Below are 20,460 nucleotides of genomic sequence, written 5' to 3'. Positions count from 1 at the left end.
ACAGAATGGGCTGAGAGCACCTAATAGCTAGTATTTATATTTATTCAATTATGCATTTGGAGACAGTTATTAACCACTCTATGCCAAACACTGTATGGGGAAAAAATCTGAATATGATATAGTGATACAAAGAACTCCCAGTCCCAGAGAGCTCATAGCTGGTAGAAAAAAGCTTTGACATGATCAGCATATTTTAAACAATCAAAATATATAACCTACCAAGGTGTATAGTTTGATAAAACAAGTGCAGAGGAGAAGTAGCATGTATATTATCAGTTTCCTAAAAGTTCATGACTCTTCCATAAGAGAAACAGGATGTTCTTCTCATCCTCCTTCCCTTTCTCAACATTGGTGTAGAAATTTAAGTGGCCCATCATCATCCTTCATCAATAAAGCTGCCATTATCAGTATTGAAGGATATGTTCAAGTTTAACTGTAATTACAGATGCCACAGAGCATCCTGTCATTTCTGCAGAAGCTGGCATTTTAAAGGAGCTGAAATTAAATTTGAATGTTTAAAGCCTTGAAACTCCAACTCATGAGTAAGGCAGAAATCACATGAGTAGGTGATGGACATGCTCTTCTGAAATCTGATCTGGGTGACAATGGTTAGCCTAAAGAACCCTTTGGAAGTAAACAAAATGGAATCCTCAGTGGTAGTCTGGGAGGAGAATGCTAGCAGGGGAAATACCTTAAAGAAGAGAATTAGTATTTCAAGGAGGAGCAGCCACATGTTTCTTAGCAGCAAGATCAAGGACAAGTTTCTTGATATTACATGGAGACCATTATTCTCACCCATTCAGAATCTTGTTTTCAAATAAGGCAAAATGGGAAGAAAAAAAATCTGCTTTTCTAAAAGCAATTTCCAAGAACTAAATGACTTGTTACAAAAACACTAAGATTCAATAATACCCAGTGAATTGTGCCCACATATGATTGGGATTCATATACAGTCACTTTATTTCACTTGGATGTTTGGTGAGTGACTTAATTGAAACCAAAGTTAAGGAGACAATGAATTAGTTTCAGCCTTGTGTAAACTGAGGACATTATTGTTATTTAGGTAAACACCACCTGGTATCAGTGTTTGGAACTTTATCTGCTTAATTACGTGTCATAATTCCACATTATGAGACCTGACTAGGATCTGTACTGGTGTGAAAAGCACATATTGTCTATGTTCACATAAATGTGGGAATTATAGAATTTTCAATCCCAGGATAACTAAGAATGTTTCTATTTTTGGCAAAGTTCAAAGTTTAGTGATGAACTAAGCTTTTTCATTTTAAATCATATCAATAATCCTGCCCAAGAATGGAAAGACAGAGACAATAGCTAATATCATTTCCCCATGTTTAATGCAATAAATATGACATGGAATTAGGAATTTTTTTAAAGTTCAATGTTAGGGATAAAGGTGTTCATCAAAAGCGAATGAAGGGGGCTGGGGACGTGGCTCAAGCGGTAGCGCACTCGCCCGGCATGCGCAGGGCACTGAATTCAATCCTCAGCACCACATAAAAAATAAAATAATGATGTTGTGTCCATTGAAAACTAAAAAATATTAAAAAATTCTCTCTCTCTCTCTCTCTCTCTCTCTCTCTCTCTCTCTCTCTCTCAGGAAAAAAAAAGAATGAAGGAAATATAGTGGTAGCTCAGTGGTAAAGCACTTTCCTAGAAGGTGTGAGGCACTGAGCTGGATCCTCAGCACCACATAAAAATAAATGAATAAAATAAAGTGTTTTTTTTTTAAAAAAAAAGTAAATGAAGACTGATAATAAATAGGCAGAGACAAAATATTTAGTGAAGACATGTAAATAAAGACTTTCAGCATTTTCCATAATGATCGGCTATTATAAGAAAATCCAGATAATTTGTAAAAGGCTGAAATTTATTTCTCAAAAATTTTGTGGCTGGGAATTTTGAGATGAGATACTCGAAGATACCTGGTGTCTGGTAAGGGTAAGCTTTTTTTGTTCATAGATGGTGTCTTCTAAATGTGTCTTCATATGGCAGGAAAGACACACATAAAAGCTCCCTGGGTGACTTTTAAAAGGGCACTAATCCCATACATGAGAACTCCAACCTAGTGACCGGATCATCTCCCAATGGCACTATCTCCTGGTACCATCACCTTGGGGATTAGGATTTTCACATATAAATTTGAAGGGGATAAAAACATGCAGTCCATTGCGGTATGTACACTAATAGCTAACTTCAAGGCACTCTTGTAATTCCATATATCAGTTTTAGAATTTGTGCTTTTGCCAAAAATAGAATGCTTGTAAATTTCCCAAAGGCCTCTGACCAAGAGGGCCATATGTCAAGAAGTATTAAGTCAGAACCAAAGAACTGACCTAACAAAATGACAGTAGTTTTCAGACCTACATCCTACCAGCTTGGTAAAGGATAACCTAGTCAAACAAATTTGAATTTGAAAAGCAGCACACTTTCACCAATGATAACATTTGTTTAAATGCACAAAGTCCATGTGGAGGAACAATTTATCAGAATCAATTGTGAAGTGGGGGTCAGAAACAAGGTGCAAGACTGGATGCAAGTCTAAAGGTAAATAAGGCTGGATCCAACACTAGGCTGTGTTTCCACATCTGTGTTTTACAAGAGCTCCAAGTGGTCTATTCACCTTACAATGATTATTCTTGAATCTGGATAAAGTCGGGTTTAACAGCAGAAAAGGAAGAGGAGAGCAGGAAATGAGACTTATGGGACAGAACTGAGAAGAAATTACACAATTACTACCATAGAATAGAGCAACTAGTTAGATGCTGAAAATAAATGACAAGCAAGAGTGACAGGCTTGCCACTGAAACAATTGAGAAGCCATTTCTTTATAAGGAGTTTATTAATTTATTTTGGTGGAGGGGTACTGGGGATTGAACTCAGAGGCACTCACCCACTGAGCCACATTCCCAGCCCTATTTTGTATTTTATTTAGAAACAGGGTCTCACTGAGTTGCTTAGTGCTCTACGTTTTCTGAGGCTGGCTTTGAGCTTGTGAACTTCCTGCTTTAGCCTCTGGGATTACAGGCATGCCCCACTGATTCTGGCTAGGAGTTTATTAATTTTAAGAAGTCATTCCTTTTATTTTGAGACATCAAATTGTACAATGACCACTTTATAGTATAAAACTTACTTAATGCTTTTGTTAGGTTATGTTTGTACTGCTAGTGTGAGCAACATAATTGTTAGCCCTACTATGAAACTGTGTTGATTAAAAATGCTAACATAAAAATATTAATCAGCTATGGGTCTCCCCTCAAAATGGTCATAGCTATTAAGCTTTAATAAATTGTTTAATATTCACATGAAATCTTTAAAAGGCACTAAAATACCCGAAGAAAAAGAGATTAAATGAAAGATAATTATCAGCATTTTTTACTTTAAAAAAGGCAGAGTTCTATTTGATATAGATCTTTTAGTTATCTTTTTTACTGAGAAAACAAATGATTAACCAATCTGAATTTGGTAAAATCCATGTTTTTCTTACTGCAGTTTTGTATTATTCATTAACTAGAATGTAGATAAGAACTCCTTAATTTCAAAATAATTGTAAATTAATATTTTGACTGTATACTATAGTCTATTTTGGAGGTAAAAAATGCTCAAGGACATGAGTTCTGCATGGCACACATGCTGGTTTTACTATCTGCCATCACACTATCAGTTACAATATGTTAAGCATTTAAAAGTCTTTTAACATGTTCAAAATGACTTAATTAATGTTCCAGCCTTTTCCTAATTTTTCAAAGTCTAAATATAAAAAAGAATAAAAGATACTTGCTATCTGACCATGTTTATAGGAAACTATAAAAATATTCTTAAATCTGCCACACCCTATAAAATGATCCACTTAATAATTTTCATATTCTTCCTTTTTTTAGTAATCAAAGAGAAAACATATCAAATAGTATAGAATACTCTTGGGAAAACACATCTGTATGTATCTTTTTGGGGCTCTTTTTCAAAAAGTAACACATTTCTTACCATCATAAACCTTCTGGCATAATTTGAAACACATAACTGATTAAAAAATAACTTTAATAAAAGATGAATCCAGTGATCACACCTACATGAAAAGGCATCACTTGCAGTTTCTCTGCAGCTATGAACAGAAGATTACACCCAGAAAACTGAACACAAGAGCCAGTTTTCTGTTTTCCAACAATTTAGAAACAAAATTATTTTGTATAGATATTTAATAGCTAATAATAATTAAAGAAGGGATTCCTCAAAAGTGAATGAAAGCAATATTACTTTTACATAATAAAATTATACTTAATTTCTTCTCTAGACAAGTACCCACACAGATGCATACACACCACATCTGTACACTCCAGTGTAGTGCAAAGATCCCACTTCACCATCAGCTACAGCTCTCCCTACTCCCACACCCTAACATTCTTTTCTCCTCAACAACAGTCTTGCTTAGAAGACATATGGCTGAATGCTTAAATCACTTCTTTTCATGCATACAGCTGTATATTAAGTCATTTCTGACCAGGATAAGGTGAAACTCTTCAAAGAGACTTGGAATGAGGAAAGAGTTCTTAATGTTTGGTGAGAATTACCAAAGACATCAATTTCTCTACTGCCACATCATTTATATATCTGCTATGAAGGGATAGAGTCAGGCTACAAATTGTTCTGATGAAATGGAAAATACCTGGTATGATTTAAGAGGCGACACTAAGAGATGTGCTTTGAGCTTCAACAGAGAAGCAGGTTGCTCTGTATTTTTAAAGAAGAGGGGAAAGGGATTTTCTACATTTCTGATGTAAGACTAAAAGGGAAAAAAATAGATGTTCTTACTTTCTGACTACTCTTGGTAATATCTCCTGGAGATATCTTTATAAAGCAGATGATTTTCCAATTCTATTTTTTTTCCTTTAGGAATGTTTTTAACAGCAGTCAAAATCTGAGTGCTAGAAGGCAGATAGTTAAATATATAGCCACAGTTTAGAATGGCATATTTTATGTTTCATAAATCTTTATAGGCAATCATCCTATGTGATATATTTCCTAGAATATTCTTGTTACTTAAGGAGACTTTGATCATAAAAGAAGTCAAATATGGTGGTGTGTCCTATCTACTGACTTTTAGACAGAGCATTCTAAATTTCCAGTGAGTGTGGGAGAAGAAAGATACTAGTCAACAAAGTTAACATCTTTTGCTTTGAATTTTCTCTGGGATTCATTCCCAGGGTCATGACCTAATAATAAAAGGTAAAAGGAAATTACATTCTTTTGATTTTTTAAAAAGAAGATACCAGTTCTATAGCTAATTGAAGCCAAGGTTACCCAAAAACAAACAACAACAGCAGCAACAACAAATAAAATAGTCTAAAGAAGTGGTGGAGGTCCCTTTTGCCTCTCATTTGACTGAGGTGGATTTTAGCAACTTTTAGATCAACTTGTCACTTTCATAGTTGACTAAGGAATTATGAATGTCACTTATCCAACCATGTCAGTAGTGCAAAGGTCAGTATTACAGGGGAGATTCGGACCCCTTAATCTTACACATTTTGGGGTACATTGAGCCTGTCCATGAGAGGCCATAAATTGAAAGCTTTTTAAAATACTCTCAAAGGTATGCTATTTCCACCACTTTTCCAACTACCTCAAATTCAAAAAGATCTGAGAAAAATGGATTTTAGAAAGCTATCATGCAGTTCCCTTTCCCAATCAAGAATTAAATATCAGCCAATCAGCCTTCATGTCAAAGACACGAAAACTAAGGAAAATATATGGCAATGTGAAAAGCAATGAAAGGCCAGAAATGTAGGTTAAAAAAGAAAGAGAACCATATTTGCATTTTTGCTAATTATAATTGAAATCCTTATTTATGCATTTTGGAAAAAAAATCTTTTAGAAAGAGCAACAGAGTGAAAATAATGCTGCAAGAATTCTAAGTGAACATTAAATTTGTGGTTTAGTTAAAAAATTATTTTAATACAATTAGAGATTTATAGCTACTAGGAGCATGAAGCTAAGCCAGATCAGTTCAGTGAAATGTAGAATTGCCTAAAATCAAAGATCTACTTTTTAACATAATTACAATAGACAGCACAATTTAGAGCATAAAAAATATCCTGAGAGCAAAATGGGAATGAAAATAATTTTCTCAGAAATTCTGTATATTTATTTTAGAGATTTAAGGTAATTCATACATTGGTAGAAATCTGTAGAACTTGTCTATGTTTTTCTTTTACTTTCTCCATCAAGTAAAAATGTTCTACAATTGGACCTTTGAAGCTAAATCTTTAGATAGGCAGTTTGAAAGCCTCATATAATTTCATTGAGAGAGCCTGAGAGGCAAACAAATCTCTAAAGCAGCCAGGATCTAGGTTTTTTAAAGGACTTATGGAACAAAACATCATTTTGAAATGAGTATAGATAAAAATTGGTATCCAATGTAAATTACCATGGTGCAGATTTATTTATATATGTCGTCATGCTCTATAGCATTCAGAAAACCTGACTGAAGTTTCTCAAGGGAATTCAAATTAATAATCACTAGATGTCCAAAGTAATGCTCCTCAAAGAATTTATAAACCATTGCAGAAAAAGGATATTAAAGAAATGCAGGAGAATAAAGATATTTTGCTGCTAAAATGTAAAAGAAAACAAGGGACACTAGTTCTTTGACATATTTATTAGGTTCATATTCATGAGAATAAATATCATCCAGAAATTAAGATTAAAAGCAAAAAGTGGAGAAAACATATAGACCCTAAAAGTAGAGGATATAGAAAGCGCAAGAGACAAAATAAAGAAATTCCATTAGATTTTTTATGTCAAGATTTGTTCAAAGAATTAAAAAAAGAGAGTATGATCAAAATGACTTTTGAAGCCTGAGTAGCACTCACGGGTTGGCCCATGAAGTAAGGGAAGTTTTAGACTATAAATACCCTTTTACGCAACCGACATTCCTTTTCTGACTGCTAATGTTACAAATAGGAAAAAAAAATTCCTCTAAAAAAATCTGTAGCCTTCAACAACATTTACTACAAAAGTTTAGGATTTCACAAGTCAACCGTCACTTCTTTTTCTTCTTGTTCTTTTATTTATTTATGTTTAGTTGTTTTTTTCAGAGCCTTGTGGTTATACATAGTAGTTGGGTACATCCCAACAAATTCATACGTGCATGGATCTGCCCTCACTTCTGACATTAGTTGCAGGTTCATAGGTCTCCATGACCATCTTCAGATTTGATAATTCACTAGAAGGACTCACAGAATATATTTTAAAATAGTATACTCACAGTTCATGTCTGTGGAAACATATAGATAAAAATCTGTCAAGGAAAGAGTCATACGGGGCAGGTTCCAGAATTTCCCAGTCTTGACTTTTCAATTATCCTCTCCCAGTTGAAATCTGGATAGTGCTGAATTCTCTGCCATAATGTGACACAGCAAGTCTAAAGTACTGTCAACCAGGAAGCTTACCCCAGTCTTGGTGTTCAGAGTTTTTAATTGAGCCTCAGTCATGTTAACATGGTTGAACTTCTGCATGGCTGAACTTAGTTTTCCAGATACTCTGGAGTTGAAGTTTTCCCAATGCAATCAACTGAAATTGCAGTGCTACTATAGACTGTCTGATATAGTCCAAGGCTCCCAGGTAAACAAAGTACTTTTTCATACAGCACATCCAAGAGCTTAGAGATTACTTCATGGGAGCTGAAGGCAAAAAGCCAGACCTCTCTTTGGGTTAGATTAATCTTTCATTGCACACTCATATTACACAGTCATATGAACTGAATACTGATCACCAGAGTGTCATATACACAAACACTAGGCTTATACTAGTTTTCACACATCCTAAACTCAAGGAAAGAGATTCCTACCAGAGAAATTTTTCATTAGTTAGCAATTTGATTGAAGATAGCACACAGAGGCATACTTCAGACAAAAATGTATCTTGCTATATTTTCCTTGCAAAGAAAACAAAATGATGAAATCCTTTGAAAAACAGAAAAAAAGCTGGTTGTCTAATTTGTTATAACTAGTAGGTGATACAAAAACAAGGTGTTTTCCATATGATCTCCTACCTAAAGACTATATACATGATATTTTCACAACTTGGGACATGTGCTCCTGTCACTGTCTGTGGCTCACCTTAAAGTCTTATATGTCTTTATATGCAAATATTTTGTGTTCACTCTAATTGAATTTTTTCCCCTTTAATTTATACACAGAAATGTTCACCCGCTAAAAGGTTTGGTTGGCTGTTAACTTCACCTGCAATTTTGGAGAGCAGTAATTTTATCCAGGATTCTTAAGGGCAAAAGATATTATGACAGCTCTGTGTTCCTGTGTCCATGAGGATTTTTGCTGCAACATTGTAGGAATAACCTATGGAGAAGGCTGATCCCTCAGCTCATTCTTTTGCAATCTGATGGTATATGTAGACTCTTGTTAATACAATCTACAACTCCAACCAAAGCCTTTTTTGTGAGTGCATGTGAACCATTTAGAATGTGATTCTCAATATGGCCTATTTTCCAAAGGAACATTTTCAGTATATTGGAATTTACCTGGAAAATAGTTTCTTATTTCCTTATTACATCTGAAAGGCTGTGTTCATATTTAGACTAATTTAGTTACAGAGTTTCATTGGTTTAGTGGAATTGATTGCACAGGAAACCATCAAGAATGATATACTATTCCTTCAATCATGAAATGGTTTCAGGATGCTGGCAAATTTTCTTATAAAATTGAATTTACTGAATATCAGTTGGAGCCTATGCTAGCTAAAAGAATCAAACTTTGGTTTTAAACTTTTTAGATCAAATCACTAACAGAAGTTTCATACATGTACAAGTTTAAAAATTTTAAATATTATATAGGCTCATACTATTTTTAAAAAGTTTCTACACATTTCAACACAATATTTTACTTTTAAAGAAAACTTTTTTATTTTTGAAATGCCCTACAGCCAAGTAGAGCACAAACTAATTGTAGATTAGTTTAAAACATTATTGAAAATAAAATCATAGAATTATGTACAGAGTGTATCTCTTCTAAACACAATCCAAATAAAATACATTATATTTAATTTCATTTGTATATACTAGTACTGTGAAAATTTTTATGAGTTTAAAACCTTAAAACTAATTCTTTAACTCATATTGTAACTAAACTTTTCAGTCTAAAAACTTTAAGTAATATTGATACTAAGTATATAAAACAGTTTTATGATGCTAGACCTTGAACCAATGAGCATCTTACCTTTAAATCACCCATGAAAGTCAGATTTTATACTCATTATACATAAATTATCACTTTATAAAAAAGGTACTTAAATTATGATACCCACTAAGTTTTAACTATTTTTAAATAAGTTATAATTTTTACTAAAAATCACTATTTTAAAAATGTCATGAATTCAATAAAATAAAATTAGAATAAATATAAATTTATGCACCTATGTTATAATCACTTCACAAGTAAAAAAAAATTAAAAATCTTGGCTTAAGATAAAATTTTTGAAAAAAATTCAGAGGTTATCTAACCATAAATCAATCAACTATGACCCCAAACCTAAACAGGTTTAAAATTTAAAATAGCATTTATCAAAATACTGCATCCACAGTAAAGGCATTCTCTGTCTTTTGAGCTGTTCATACTATATAGTAAATTAATAGTATTATACTGTGTGTTCAGACTGTTACACTTTGAGTCATAGTTAAAACATAGGGTATCCAATGGAATGCAATCAAGATGAAGTCAGATCTCAAATTCTATAACACAAAGATTTTTTTTTAGCTCTGAATATCTTTCCTGAAGCATTAGATTTGAATTTTTAAAGAGTTGTATTGTTATTGTTTAAAGATGTCAAAATTTTTTGTTTGTTTTGATGGGCTAAATGTCTCTCTGCTCATTGATAATAAAATACTAGTAGGTTGACATTATAGACAGGCATAATTCTAATAAGTATTTAGGTTTTCTAATTATCTAAATATACACCTGCACTATTTGTTTGAGACTTTCTGTGGATAGGTCAAAAGTTCCACATCAGAAATATTAGAGAGGGAACTTAGTGCTGGCAGATCTGAGTTCTCTTCCTTGTCTCAAATCTCTTTATTGTATGGGTAGAATTAGATTACAGCAAGATTCCTCAAGGATCACAGCTAGTAAAGACTATTTTATCTAACTTCATTATTAAAAGTCCTCCAGATGAAAGGATAAATAAATGAAATCATGTATGTCAAATAAAGAATTGTTCACTTTCAGCCACATCTTTTCTCTCTCTCTCTCTCTCTCTCTCTCTCTCTCTCTCTCTCTCTCTCACACACACACACACACACACACACACACACACACACACACACGTTGCCTTAGGAAAGTGGAATTTTTATCTGTCCTTTATTTCTTAAGAACATCACTTTAGTGTACAGGTGTAGTCAATAAAGATAATGGTGTGCTTGACACCATTAACAAGGCAAATTTAAACAATTAAAAAAAAAACTTGAGAAAGTTTTATTCACCACTTCTGTTGGCATAATGTATGGAATGCCAGGTGTAGGAGTCTACACATATGAAAAGAGAAATAAGGGCCAGAGGGCAGAGGGATGAAGTTATTACAGGGCCGGAGCTTCTGGGAAACTGAGACTGTACAAAGCCCTCCCCACTTGGATCCTGTTCTTGCAAATAAGTCAGAAAGCTTTCAGACATGTCATTCAGAGCAACAGATATGATTTTATAAGAAAGGACAAGAAAAGGGAAAGGGGACACTCTCAACTGTGAGTGGGTGGCAGGAGAATGATAGCATGCCTTTCTTGACCTCTGGTTTTATGAGGGATTCCATAGAAGTTTCTAGAGGATCCCACTCCTGTCCACCTCTTGACTTTTGACTACAGTGGGATGACCTCAGACTTTCAAGTCCCCCTTGCCATGACCACTCTAGATCACTTTGGCCCCTGGTGCTGTTTCAAATAGGAATCTGTTCTTACAGATTTTATGGTTATGGGAATTATCCTTAACTCCTGGAGTTCTGGGATCTGGTCTGTGGAAGAGTTACAAAAGCCTCCCCTTCAGGGTAACTTGCATTTCTCTTAATGGGATTTTTTTAAAGCTACATTTCTCCTGTAGATAACAGATAATTTGCTGAGGAATGTGACATATCCTGTCCACTTAAGCCAGGCAGATCTGCAGGTAGATTGCTGCTTAGAAAAGTAAGCACATAGGATTCAGCACAGTGGGCCCACTTTCTAGAATTATTTCCTTAACTTCATGTTCCCACCACTCTCATTTGCCTGTCTCCTATCATAGTGATTTGATGCCAATACCATGCTGTTTTTGTTACTATTGCTCTGTAGTATAGTTTGAGGTCTGGTATGGTGATGTCACCTGCTTCACTCTTCTTGCTAAGGATTGCTCTAGCTATTCTGAGTCTCTTATTTTTCCAGATGAATTTCATGACTGCTTTTTCTATTTATGTGAAGAATGTCACTGGGATTTGATGGGAATTGCATTAAATTTGTATAGTGCTTTTGGTAGTATGATCATTTTGACAATATTAATTGTGCCTATCCAAGAACAAGGGAAATCTTTTCATCTTCTAATGTCTTCTTTAATTTCTTTCTTTAGTATTCTGTAGTTTCAGTGTAGAGGTCTTTCACTCTTTTGTTTGGTTGATTCCCGTGTGTGTGTGTGTGTGTGTGTGTGTGTGTGTGTGTGTGTGTGTGTTTGTATGTATATTTTGAGGCTATAGTAAATGAGGTAGTTTTTCTCATTTCCCTTTCAGAGGATTTGTTACTGACATACCAAAATGCTTTTGATTTATGAGTGTTGACTTTGTATCCTGCTACTTTGTTGAATTTATTTACTAGTTCAAGAAGTTTTCTGGTGGGATTTTTTGGGTCTTCTGGGTAGAGAATTATATCATCAGCAAATAGTGCTATTTTGAGTTCTTCTTTCCCTATCCATATGCCTTTAATTTCTTATATCTAATTGCTCTGGCTAGTGTTTCAAGAACTATGTTAAATAGAAGTGGTGAAAGAGGGCATCCCTCACTTGTTCCAGTTTTTAGAGAGAATGCCTTCAATTTTTCTCCATTTAGAATGATGTTGGCCTGGGGCTTAGCATAGATAGCCTTTACAATGTTGAGATTAGTACCTGTTATCCCTAAGTTTTCTGGTATTTTGAACATGAAGGGGTGCTATATTTGTCGAATGCTTTTTCTGTGTTATTGAGATGATCATGTGATTCTTATCTTTACATCTCTGATGTGATGAATGACTTATTGATTTCTGTATGTTGAACCAACCTTGCATCCCTGGGATGAACCCCAATTGATCATGGTGCACTATCTTTTTGATATGTTTTTGTACTTGAATTGTCAGAATTTTATTGAGAATTTTTTGCATCTATGTTCATTAGAAATATTGGTCTGAAGATTTCTTTCCTTGATGTGTCTTTGCCTAGTATTGGAGTCAGGGTGATACTGGCCTCATAGAATAAGTTTGGAAATGCTCCCTCTTTTTCTATTTCACAAAATAATTTGTAGAGTATAGGTATTAGTTTTTCTTTATAGGACTTATAGAACTCAGCTGTGTATCCATCTGGTCCTGGGCTTTTCTTGGTTGCTTGGCTTCTGATGGTGTCTTCTATAGCTTTGCTTGAAATTGATCTGTTTAAATTGTGTAAATCATCCTGATTCAACTTGGACAACTCATATGTCTCTAGAAATTTTTTGGTGCCTTCAATAATCTCTATTTTATTAGAGTACAAGTTTTCAAAATGATTTCTAATTATCTTCTGTATTTCTGTAGTGTCTGTTATGATATTTCCTTTTTAATCATGTATGTTATGATTTGAGTTTTCTCTCTCCTTCTCATTCTTAGCATGGCTAAGAGTTTGTCAATTTTATTTATTTTTTTCAAAGAACCAACTTTTTGTCAATTTTTCAGTTGTTTCTTTTGTTTCAATATCATTGATTTCAGCTCTGAATTTAGTTATTTCCTGTCTTCTACTGCTTTGGTGTTGATTTGTTTTTCCTTTTATAGGACTTTGAGATGTAGTATTAGGTCATTTATTTGTTGGCTTTTTCTTCTTTTATGGAATGAACTCCATGCAATGTACTTGCCACTTTGTACTGCCTTCATAGTATCCCAGAGATTTTGAAATGTTGTGTCAGTGTTCTCATTCACCTGTAAGAATTTTTAAATCTCCTCCTTGATGTCTTTTGCAACCCATTGTTCATTGGGTAGTGTATTATTTCATCTCTGGGTGTTGGAGTAGTTTTTATTTTTTACTTTATCATTGATTTCTAATTTCATTCCATTATGATGAGACCTCAATAATATGCTGACTCTTTAACCTTGAAGAATTCAGGAAATTAAAACCAGTCACTATTTGGATGATGTGTACATAAATTCCAAATGGTTAAAATAATGAAAATCTATTTAAAAATTTTAATGAGTTTAGAAAAAATAAAAAGAAGATCATCTTTATGAACCAGATGATTTTTCTAAAGAAATATCTACAAAAAATCCCCAAATAATTTCTGTATATTTAATAAAGTCCTAGTCCATGAATGTTAGAAGAGCTGAGATATGCCCCACCATTCTAACCATGTCATGAAGGACAGTCTTGTTTTTCTTCATGAGCCTGGGCAGCCTCCTGTTAATGACAGCTACCCTGGTCTGAACAGACATTGGTCCCTAAAAATGAATGACAAGTCTCATCCTAAAAATATATAAAAATGTCACTCGAAGCAACATTTAGTTGTTACATTTTATCTGCTATTCTGTCTGTGTTGAGGATTGAATCCCCACTAAAACCTGATTTGAATATCAACTAGCATTACTAGAGAGTCAACAATAGAAAACAAAATACAAAATCTGATCTAAGTTGAGGGTACTGTGTTTTCACTCTCTCTTAGGTTGTAATTATGGAAGTCTCTCCAAAGTGCCTTGAATGCCTTTTTCTTGAGGCCCCATATGTTAGAAATGCCTCAAAGACTCCATAGGCATTATCATGTTTGAATATATCAGCAAACTTGTCATCAGCTAATTAGACTCCTCGTCTAACTGAAACTTGATCATATATTTTCTAAATGTAAATCAAACTGTGTCTCTCACTTAAAATGTTTTCCCTTCCATATAGTGATTTAATTCTCCATTAGCCTTTTCAGACTTCAATTTCTGTTGGAGTGCCTATATCTTTAAAGTGGGCATCTGAAACCCACATTTTTAGAAATATTAGATATTTTATGAAGGCAACCCAAAATACTGTGTTTGCATTCCTTTGCCAGGTAAACATAGAAATGGTGTCCTTATGCAGGGTCTTCCTAGGGCTGGAGACAAGAAAACAGCTCATGTGCCACATGTTTACACAGCAACCGCAAGATGTCCTCTTAGCAACTGTGTGTTTTGTGCTCTGCGCTGTCATTACTGAGAAACCTCTCAAAACAAAACTGTGTTTTTGGTACTTTAAGACCACGGGTAGGGCAATTTCAATATAAATTTGGCTATTTTTCACAGTACATTTTCATTTTAAAATCATCCTGTTTTCTGAAACTTCACTTGTTTCTTTAAATGAGCATCAAAATAGCTATGATTTTTTTCTAAATATTTCAAAAACTCTGAATTTTCAAAGATGTATTCAACTTCAGAACCAGCAGATTTTCTTTATATTATAAAGAAATAAATACATTATGAAGAAATAAGTATAATCAATCATTTAATGATTTGTGTCTTGATAGTTCCTCATTAAAACCTGTGCTAAGAGAGTCTTAAAATTGTTTCTTCCTGTTTTTTTCTTCCAAGAGGTGTTATAACACTATATTTTGAACTGTTATAGATCTTGCAATGAAAGTTAATGAATTTAAAATCTATTATTTCAAAGATATACATTAAGTTCTCTAGCAGGGAACAAAATTGGATTTTAGATTCCATATTAAATTTTAACATTACAGTGAAGCATTTGAATCCAATATCGTGCTCAGAGAGAATGTCAGGAAACCAGAGCATGTACCCTCTTTTTGCTATTGAAATGACTAGGTCTTTCCAGATTTTGGTACGTGTTTACATGGTATTTCCTATATGGAGAAACATTTGCTAACAGAGACACTGTTAATTCAGTAACACATGGCAATACAGAGTAAGTTCTTCCTTGGTTAATATAGGCCAGAGCATTGATGGAGATAAAGTTCCTATTAAATTAGTATAAATTTTGTTGTGTCAGGATGATGGATTCAGGACTAAGCAGAGTTCAGTATTCTATTCTTCAGCAAATGTTTATTCAAAAATCAGCTTTGAGATGTATTTTGTGTCAAGTTGAAAAATTATTCCCCCACCAGATGGGGACAGCCGTTTCCATTTGCTTTCAAGGGCAAATAATCTTTCCATGAAAATAACAGGATGACTACCTACTCTAAATGTTGCTCCACACTGTCTAATGCTTTAAAGAAAAGTGTCTTTATTTTTCTCTTTCTAGGGGAATCTTTTGTGACCATATAAGACCAAACCAACTTATTCTAGAGAGTTATATTTAAAGCATTCCCTATAATTTGAAAAGGTTCAAAGATGTTAGTTAGGTATTCTCTTATAGGATGAAGTTTCTTTTTGGGGGTGGGGGAGGTATTTTCAGTTCTTCCTTTGACCATATGGTCATGCTTTAATCTTAAATAAGAAAAAAAATTATCTTTCAATCACAAGACGCTTTTCCTTTTAATAAATAAGTTTATTATTATACGTAATTAACTGGCTAGTCAAAAGGAAAACTTATTAGTATGAAGGAAACACCTTGAAAAGATTTTCACTATCCTAGTTGAGCTAAGTGAAAACAATAAAATGTTAGCAGTTACTTTAATAAGAAATACTCAAAATCTGTAGGAGAAGTGATAAAATCTTCAGATAAATAAGTAACTCGGTTTCTGCCTAAGTAATTTATAATTTACTGTCATTCTTATCAAGGTCCCAGTGTTACAATTTTTTTTTAATTGGCACTTGTCAAAGTTACTTCAAAGATCTCTATGGACCAGGCATGGTGACTGGCATTTATCTAATCCCAATGGCTAGGGAGGCTGAGGCAGGAGGATCACAAGTTCAAAGCCCGCCTCACTCACTAAATTACTGATGCCCTAAGAACTTAGGAAGACTCTGTCTCAAAATTTAAAAAATTAAAAGGGCTGGCAATGTGGCTCAGGGGTTAAGCACCCCTGGCTTCAATCCCTGGTACAAAAGAAAAATAACAAAAACAACTCTGTGGGAAAAAAATCTATAAAATCTTTTTTTTTAAAAAAAAAAAAAAAAAAGAAGAATAAGAATGAAAGCAGCCTTGCAATGAAGAATTTCAAAATATTTTAAGTCACATGATTATAACATTTTATCTTATGGATCCAAGTTTTAGTAGATGAAAAGAAAATCTAGTTCAGAACAAGCATTGATAGGTTTGTCTTTCTGGGAGATGAATTAATTTTGTTTTCTATATAAGAAGTGAACAAATGACACTGTGATAAGAACTGTTGTTTCTCACCAAATCTCCATGTACTCCAATTCCCAACCTCCATAATTAAAGGCCATATAATTAGTTAAGGTCAAGTATGATCAGAATAATGTAAGTTGCTTCCAAACTTTCTTCTTTAAAACATTCTTTCCCCTTGCATTTTGTGAATGTGAAGCACACATGTTCCAAATGATGGCTGTCATCTGAAAGCAAGTTAGATCTCTGAATTATTCCTTAAAAGACAGTAAATTGGACAAGCTGCCTGACCAGCATCAGTCTTTGTAAAAAAAAAAAAAAAAAAAAATCTGTTGCATTCTTTAAAAATGGAGAAAGGCAGATAAAAATTATATCTTCCAGCTTTAGAATCAACTCTTACCTTTTCTAACTCTTTAAACATTAATTGAAAATTCAATTTAAAATGATCTCTTAAAAAAGAGGCTGCAATATCTTTGGAAGCAAAGAAAATAATTCATAGTTATCAAATCTTGCATTTGGGAAATACATTCCAAATAAGTAAGTTAAAATTATTCTGTAGAAAAAGAAGACCAGATGATTGAAAATCTTTTTTTTTTTTTTCTTTTTTATTAGGTCTTCCAGGGCAATTTTGACAATGACACCCACAGAAAAAATGTCATCGACCCTCCCATCTATGCACGACACATAAGAATCCTTCCTTGGTCTTGGTACGGAAGGATCACACTGCGGTCAGAGCTGCTGGGTTGCACAGAGGAGGAATGAAGAGGCTGCGCATCCCACAACACCCTTCTTTATTTCGCTGAAAGTATCTCCATGGAATAAACTGTGCTAAATCTGTAGGAAACTGAACGGGGTTTGTTTTCATGAAAAAGTGCTCAAATTATGGTAGGCCACTAACTGTCTTTTTAAGGAGGTCTAAGCCTGCCTTTTTGATTATTTGATTTTTTTTTTTATTGTTCACCTCTCTTAAGTAACCATCACATTAACTGTAAATTACTTTTCTCATTGTTTTTCTGAATTATTTGCACTGGTTGAACTACATTAGGGAAAGAAAGTAGCCTTCTTTTTATAGCAAAAGTTAAAAAAAAAGAACCTCATAGTTATCTGGTAAAAGTTGATAGAGCTTTTAAAATCAATACTCAACTAATTCTTATAAAAGAAAAACTATGATGTTAGCAATAAGGGTTTTTTTTCTGTAATGACTGCATCATCCTGTTTCCCTGTGCCTACCTAACACTGTCAGTGTTTATAACAGAATTAGAAGAAGAATCTGTAATATGCAGTACGAATTAATATTATGATTCTCATTTTACTTTCATTATTTCTAATTAGTGATTATGTAACTTTTTTCCTTTTTCTTGGCATGTGTATTCTTTACTTTTTATATTGCCTGGATAAGTCAATCCTTTTTTCCTAACTGAATTTTTCTCCAATTATTTGCCTGAAGAATATTCATATTTACTCATATATAAGGAACCTGATTAATGAGCAGTAGATTGAACTATACTTAATATTGGTAAATTGAATATGAAATTTTATTTTTGAAGGAAGGTGTAATGAGGTAATTTCCAAATACTTCCTTTGTGAACACCATGATGCCATTTGCTAAAAGAAACAACAAAAATCATTATGTACCTTTAAATTTAAATCTTCATTTTGATGGTATTTATAGTCTCATCTTTGAATTTCAAAACTAGAAATACTAGTCTCTCAATTTTTAATTTTTTTTTGTCTATTTAAAACAATTAGCAAGCAGATATTAACAAAGTGCTGCATAGCTTGGCCGAGCATACTCATAGTTTCTTTGTTCATCTCCGCATTTCCTGTGAAACTAAAATTTTATTGATATTTGAAAATGATGGTGGTTTCCCAGGAAAGCACATTGTGTAGGTATTTGTAAGGAGCAAAGTATTTACTAATGACAAAGTCGTAAACCATTTCCAAGATGAAAATTGATTTCTATTTATTTTGCTTCAAAGGTCCTGAAAAAATAAGCAATTATCATAACAATTTGTTACTGATAATGGAGGTTTCCGTGACATGTCTGTAAAATTAAAGCTTACATTGCCTCCATAAAAGTCCTCAACATCTAATTTATAAGCTTCACAAGTATTTATTTTATAAGGCTTAGAAACAGAATTATTGGAATTTTAAATTAAGGGTCCTGGAAAAGGAAGGATGGTATGTGTACGAATTGTTAAGGTCCCACACAACAAGGCTAAGTTTTATTTCCTTTAATCTTTGTGCTGCATAACAAAAGCCACTAGACTGTTACTGTCCTGTCTGTCCATGTGTTAACAGCATTTCTTACTGATGTATATATGGAGTGGTCTTCAATCATAGTGAAGAATTCAAAGAGAAAGTCAATCACATTGACATTTTTAGTAAAAGCAAGTTAATTGGTCCAAGGGGACTGGCTGGCCACATATTGGTTCTATGCCCCATGCTTTCTACTTTAGGGCTTAATTGTGAAATTATTGATTTTTAAGCCTCAGAAATGGTAATTAGTTTTCAACATCTTCAAAAACAAAATTATTCTATTATTGATATTCTCTTTTTAGATAATATTAAATGAAAAATATCTTTAATTGGGCTAAATTTTAAAGTCATGTTATAAGTAATTACTTAAGATTTAAAAATATGTATACACTTAGTTATCTAGCCGATGGTCCTTAATTCTTTTGGATTTCCTGGCCTACTGAATTTCTAGATGTTTTCCTTTACAGATCATGCATGATTCTTCATTCTTAGGAGTATTTATTAAAAATTAAGAGTAATTCTTTGTGATAACTTACTTCACCAAAATTATTAATGTTCTCATGATATTTTGAATGTTTTTCTATTGACACCTGTTAAAAATATTTTTTCCAAGATAGTTGGTTAAAATTATATTAGTTACCTTTTGAAAGACACTAAAATGATTCCCCTGCTTGGGCGTGTTCTCTCTGACTGATGTGCTTTTCACAACATAGCATGTCCAATGGGGATTCTGTTTGTCCCTTGATGCCCAAAGCTGATGACAGTAAAGGGATTCTCACATGTGAAAATGTTGATACTTATTCTGAAGTAGCCTTTGTGTCACTTGTATCAGTGACATCAAAGTAAAGCAAATTTATTTTATTTTAATTCTAAAACAAGTAAAATCTCATAAGCAGAAAACAAAAGGAATCACCTACTCTTCACTATATTAAGTAACTGCAATATGCTAATTTTAAAATTTATAAAACTCATGACTTAAACATCCCCATTGAATCTACATCTTATTTAAAGCATTTATTGTATTCACTAACTACAATTTTATGGTTGACTTTCTCTTTTGGAACAACTTCATAGTGGTTGGTGTGAATTTTGAAGATTTAGGGTACTAATGATTGTATCTTTGCTAGTTAACAAATTATGAAATATAATACTGAATGCTGGCTGTGATGTGTCAGGAAGAACAAAAATAACCAAGACACAGTAACCTTTACAAACTTTCAAGCTGTGTAATATTCCAATGTTGTTGTTTTTTTTTCTTTGTATATATACTTAAATCACGTAGGATGTTGTAAAATCAGTATGACCTTGTCTAGTCTTCAAACTTAAAATAAACTTTTGAAAATCTGGGATACTTTCCAAGGAGTTATAATTAAACACATTTGTAAGAATACACAAATTGTCTTTGAGTGCCCACTACTCTTGACCACATGCTTGGTTTCTTTTTTATCTGCACAGATCAATTAAACTGATACAGAAAAAAAATAGAAATTACAATATCCTTGCAGAATATATTGATATGAGCTAAATTGGTCTTTCAAAGATTGCTAAAGTGTATACATCCTCACATTCCTTTAATTTGTAGAAATGTTACTAAATATTAATAATCCCAAGTCAACCTTTTTCCTCATGTATATTTAAAATGTTGTGTTGCAAGAGTGATGTGCCTGTGGTTAATCAGATGTTGCTATTGTTTCTATTATTGTTTCAGTTCATTATACTCAGGAATATAATGAGGTGAGCCAGTCAGTAGCAA

General features: G+C 33.3%; 1 protein-coding gene across 2 annotated transcripts in view; it reads left to right on the top strand.

Moving 5' to 3' along the window:
- The window catches only part of Edil3 (EGF like and discoidin domains 3), a 394,473-nt gene extending 374,419 nt beyond the window's left edge, over positions 1-20,054 (top strand). For both annotated transcript variants that reach the window (XM_040271830.2, XM_005315666.5), the window contains one exon: positions 17,061-20,054. In XM_040271830.2, the coding sequence (XP_040127764.1) occupies positions 17,061-17,210 (150 nt within the window). In that variant the 3' untranslated portion in view covers positions 17,211-20,054. The remainder of the gene's footprint in view (positions 1-17,060) is intronic.
- Positions 20,055-20,460: the final 406 nt, after the last annotated feature.

Source organism: Ictidomys tridecemlineatus, chromosome 1, assembly GCF_052094955.1.
Source record: "Ictidomys tridecemlineatus isolate mIctTri1 chromosome 1, mIctTri1.hap1, whole genome shotgun sequence".
Classification (NCBI taxonomy): Eukaryota; Metazoa; Chordata; class Mammalia; order Rodentia; family Sciuridae; genus Ictidomys; species Ictidomys tridecemlineatus.
The sequence above is the reverse complement of the archived record's forward strand: the minus strand, read 5'-3'. Positions and strand labels throughout refer to the sequence as shown.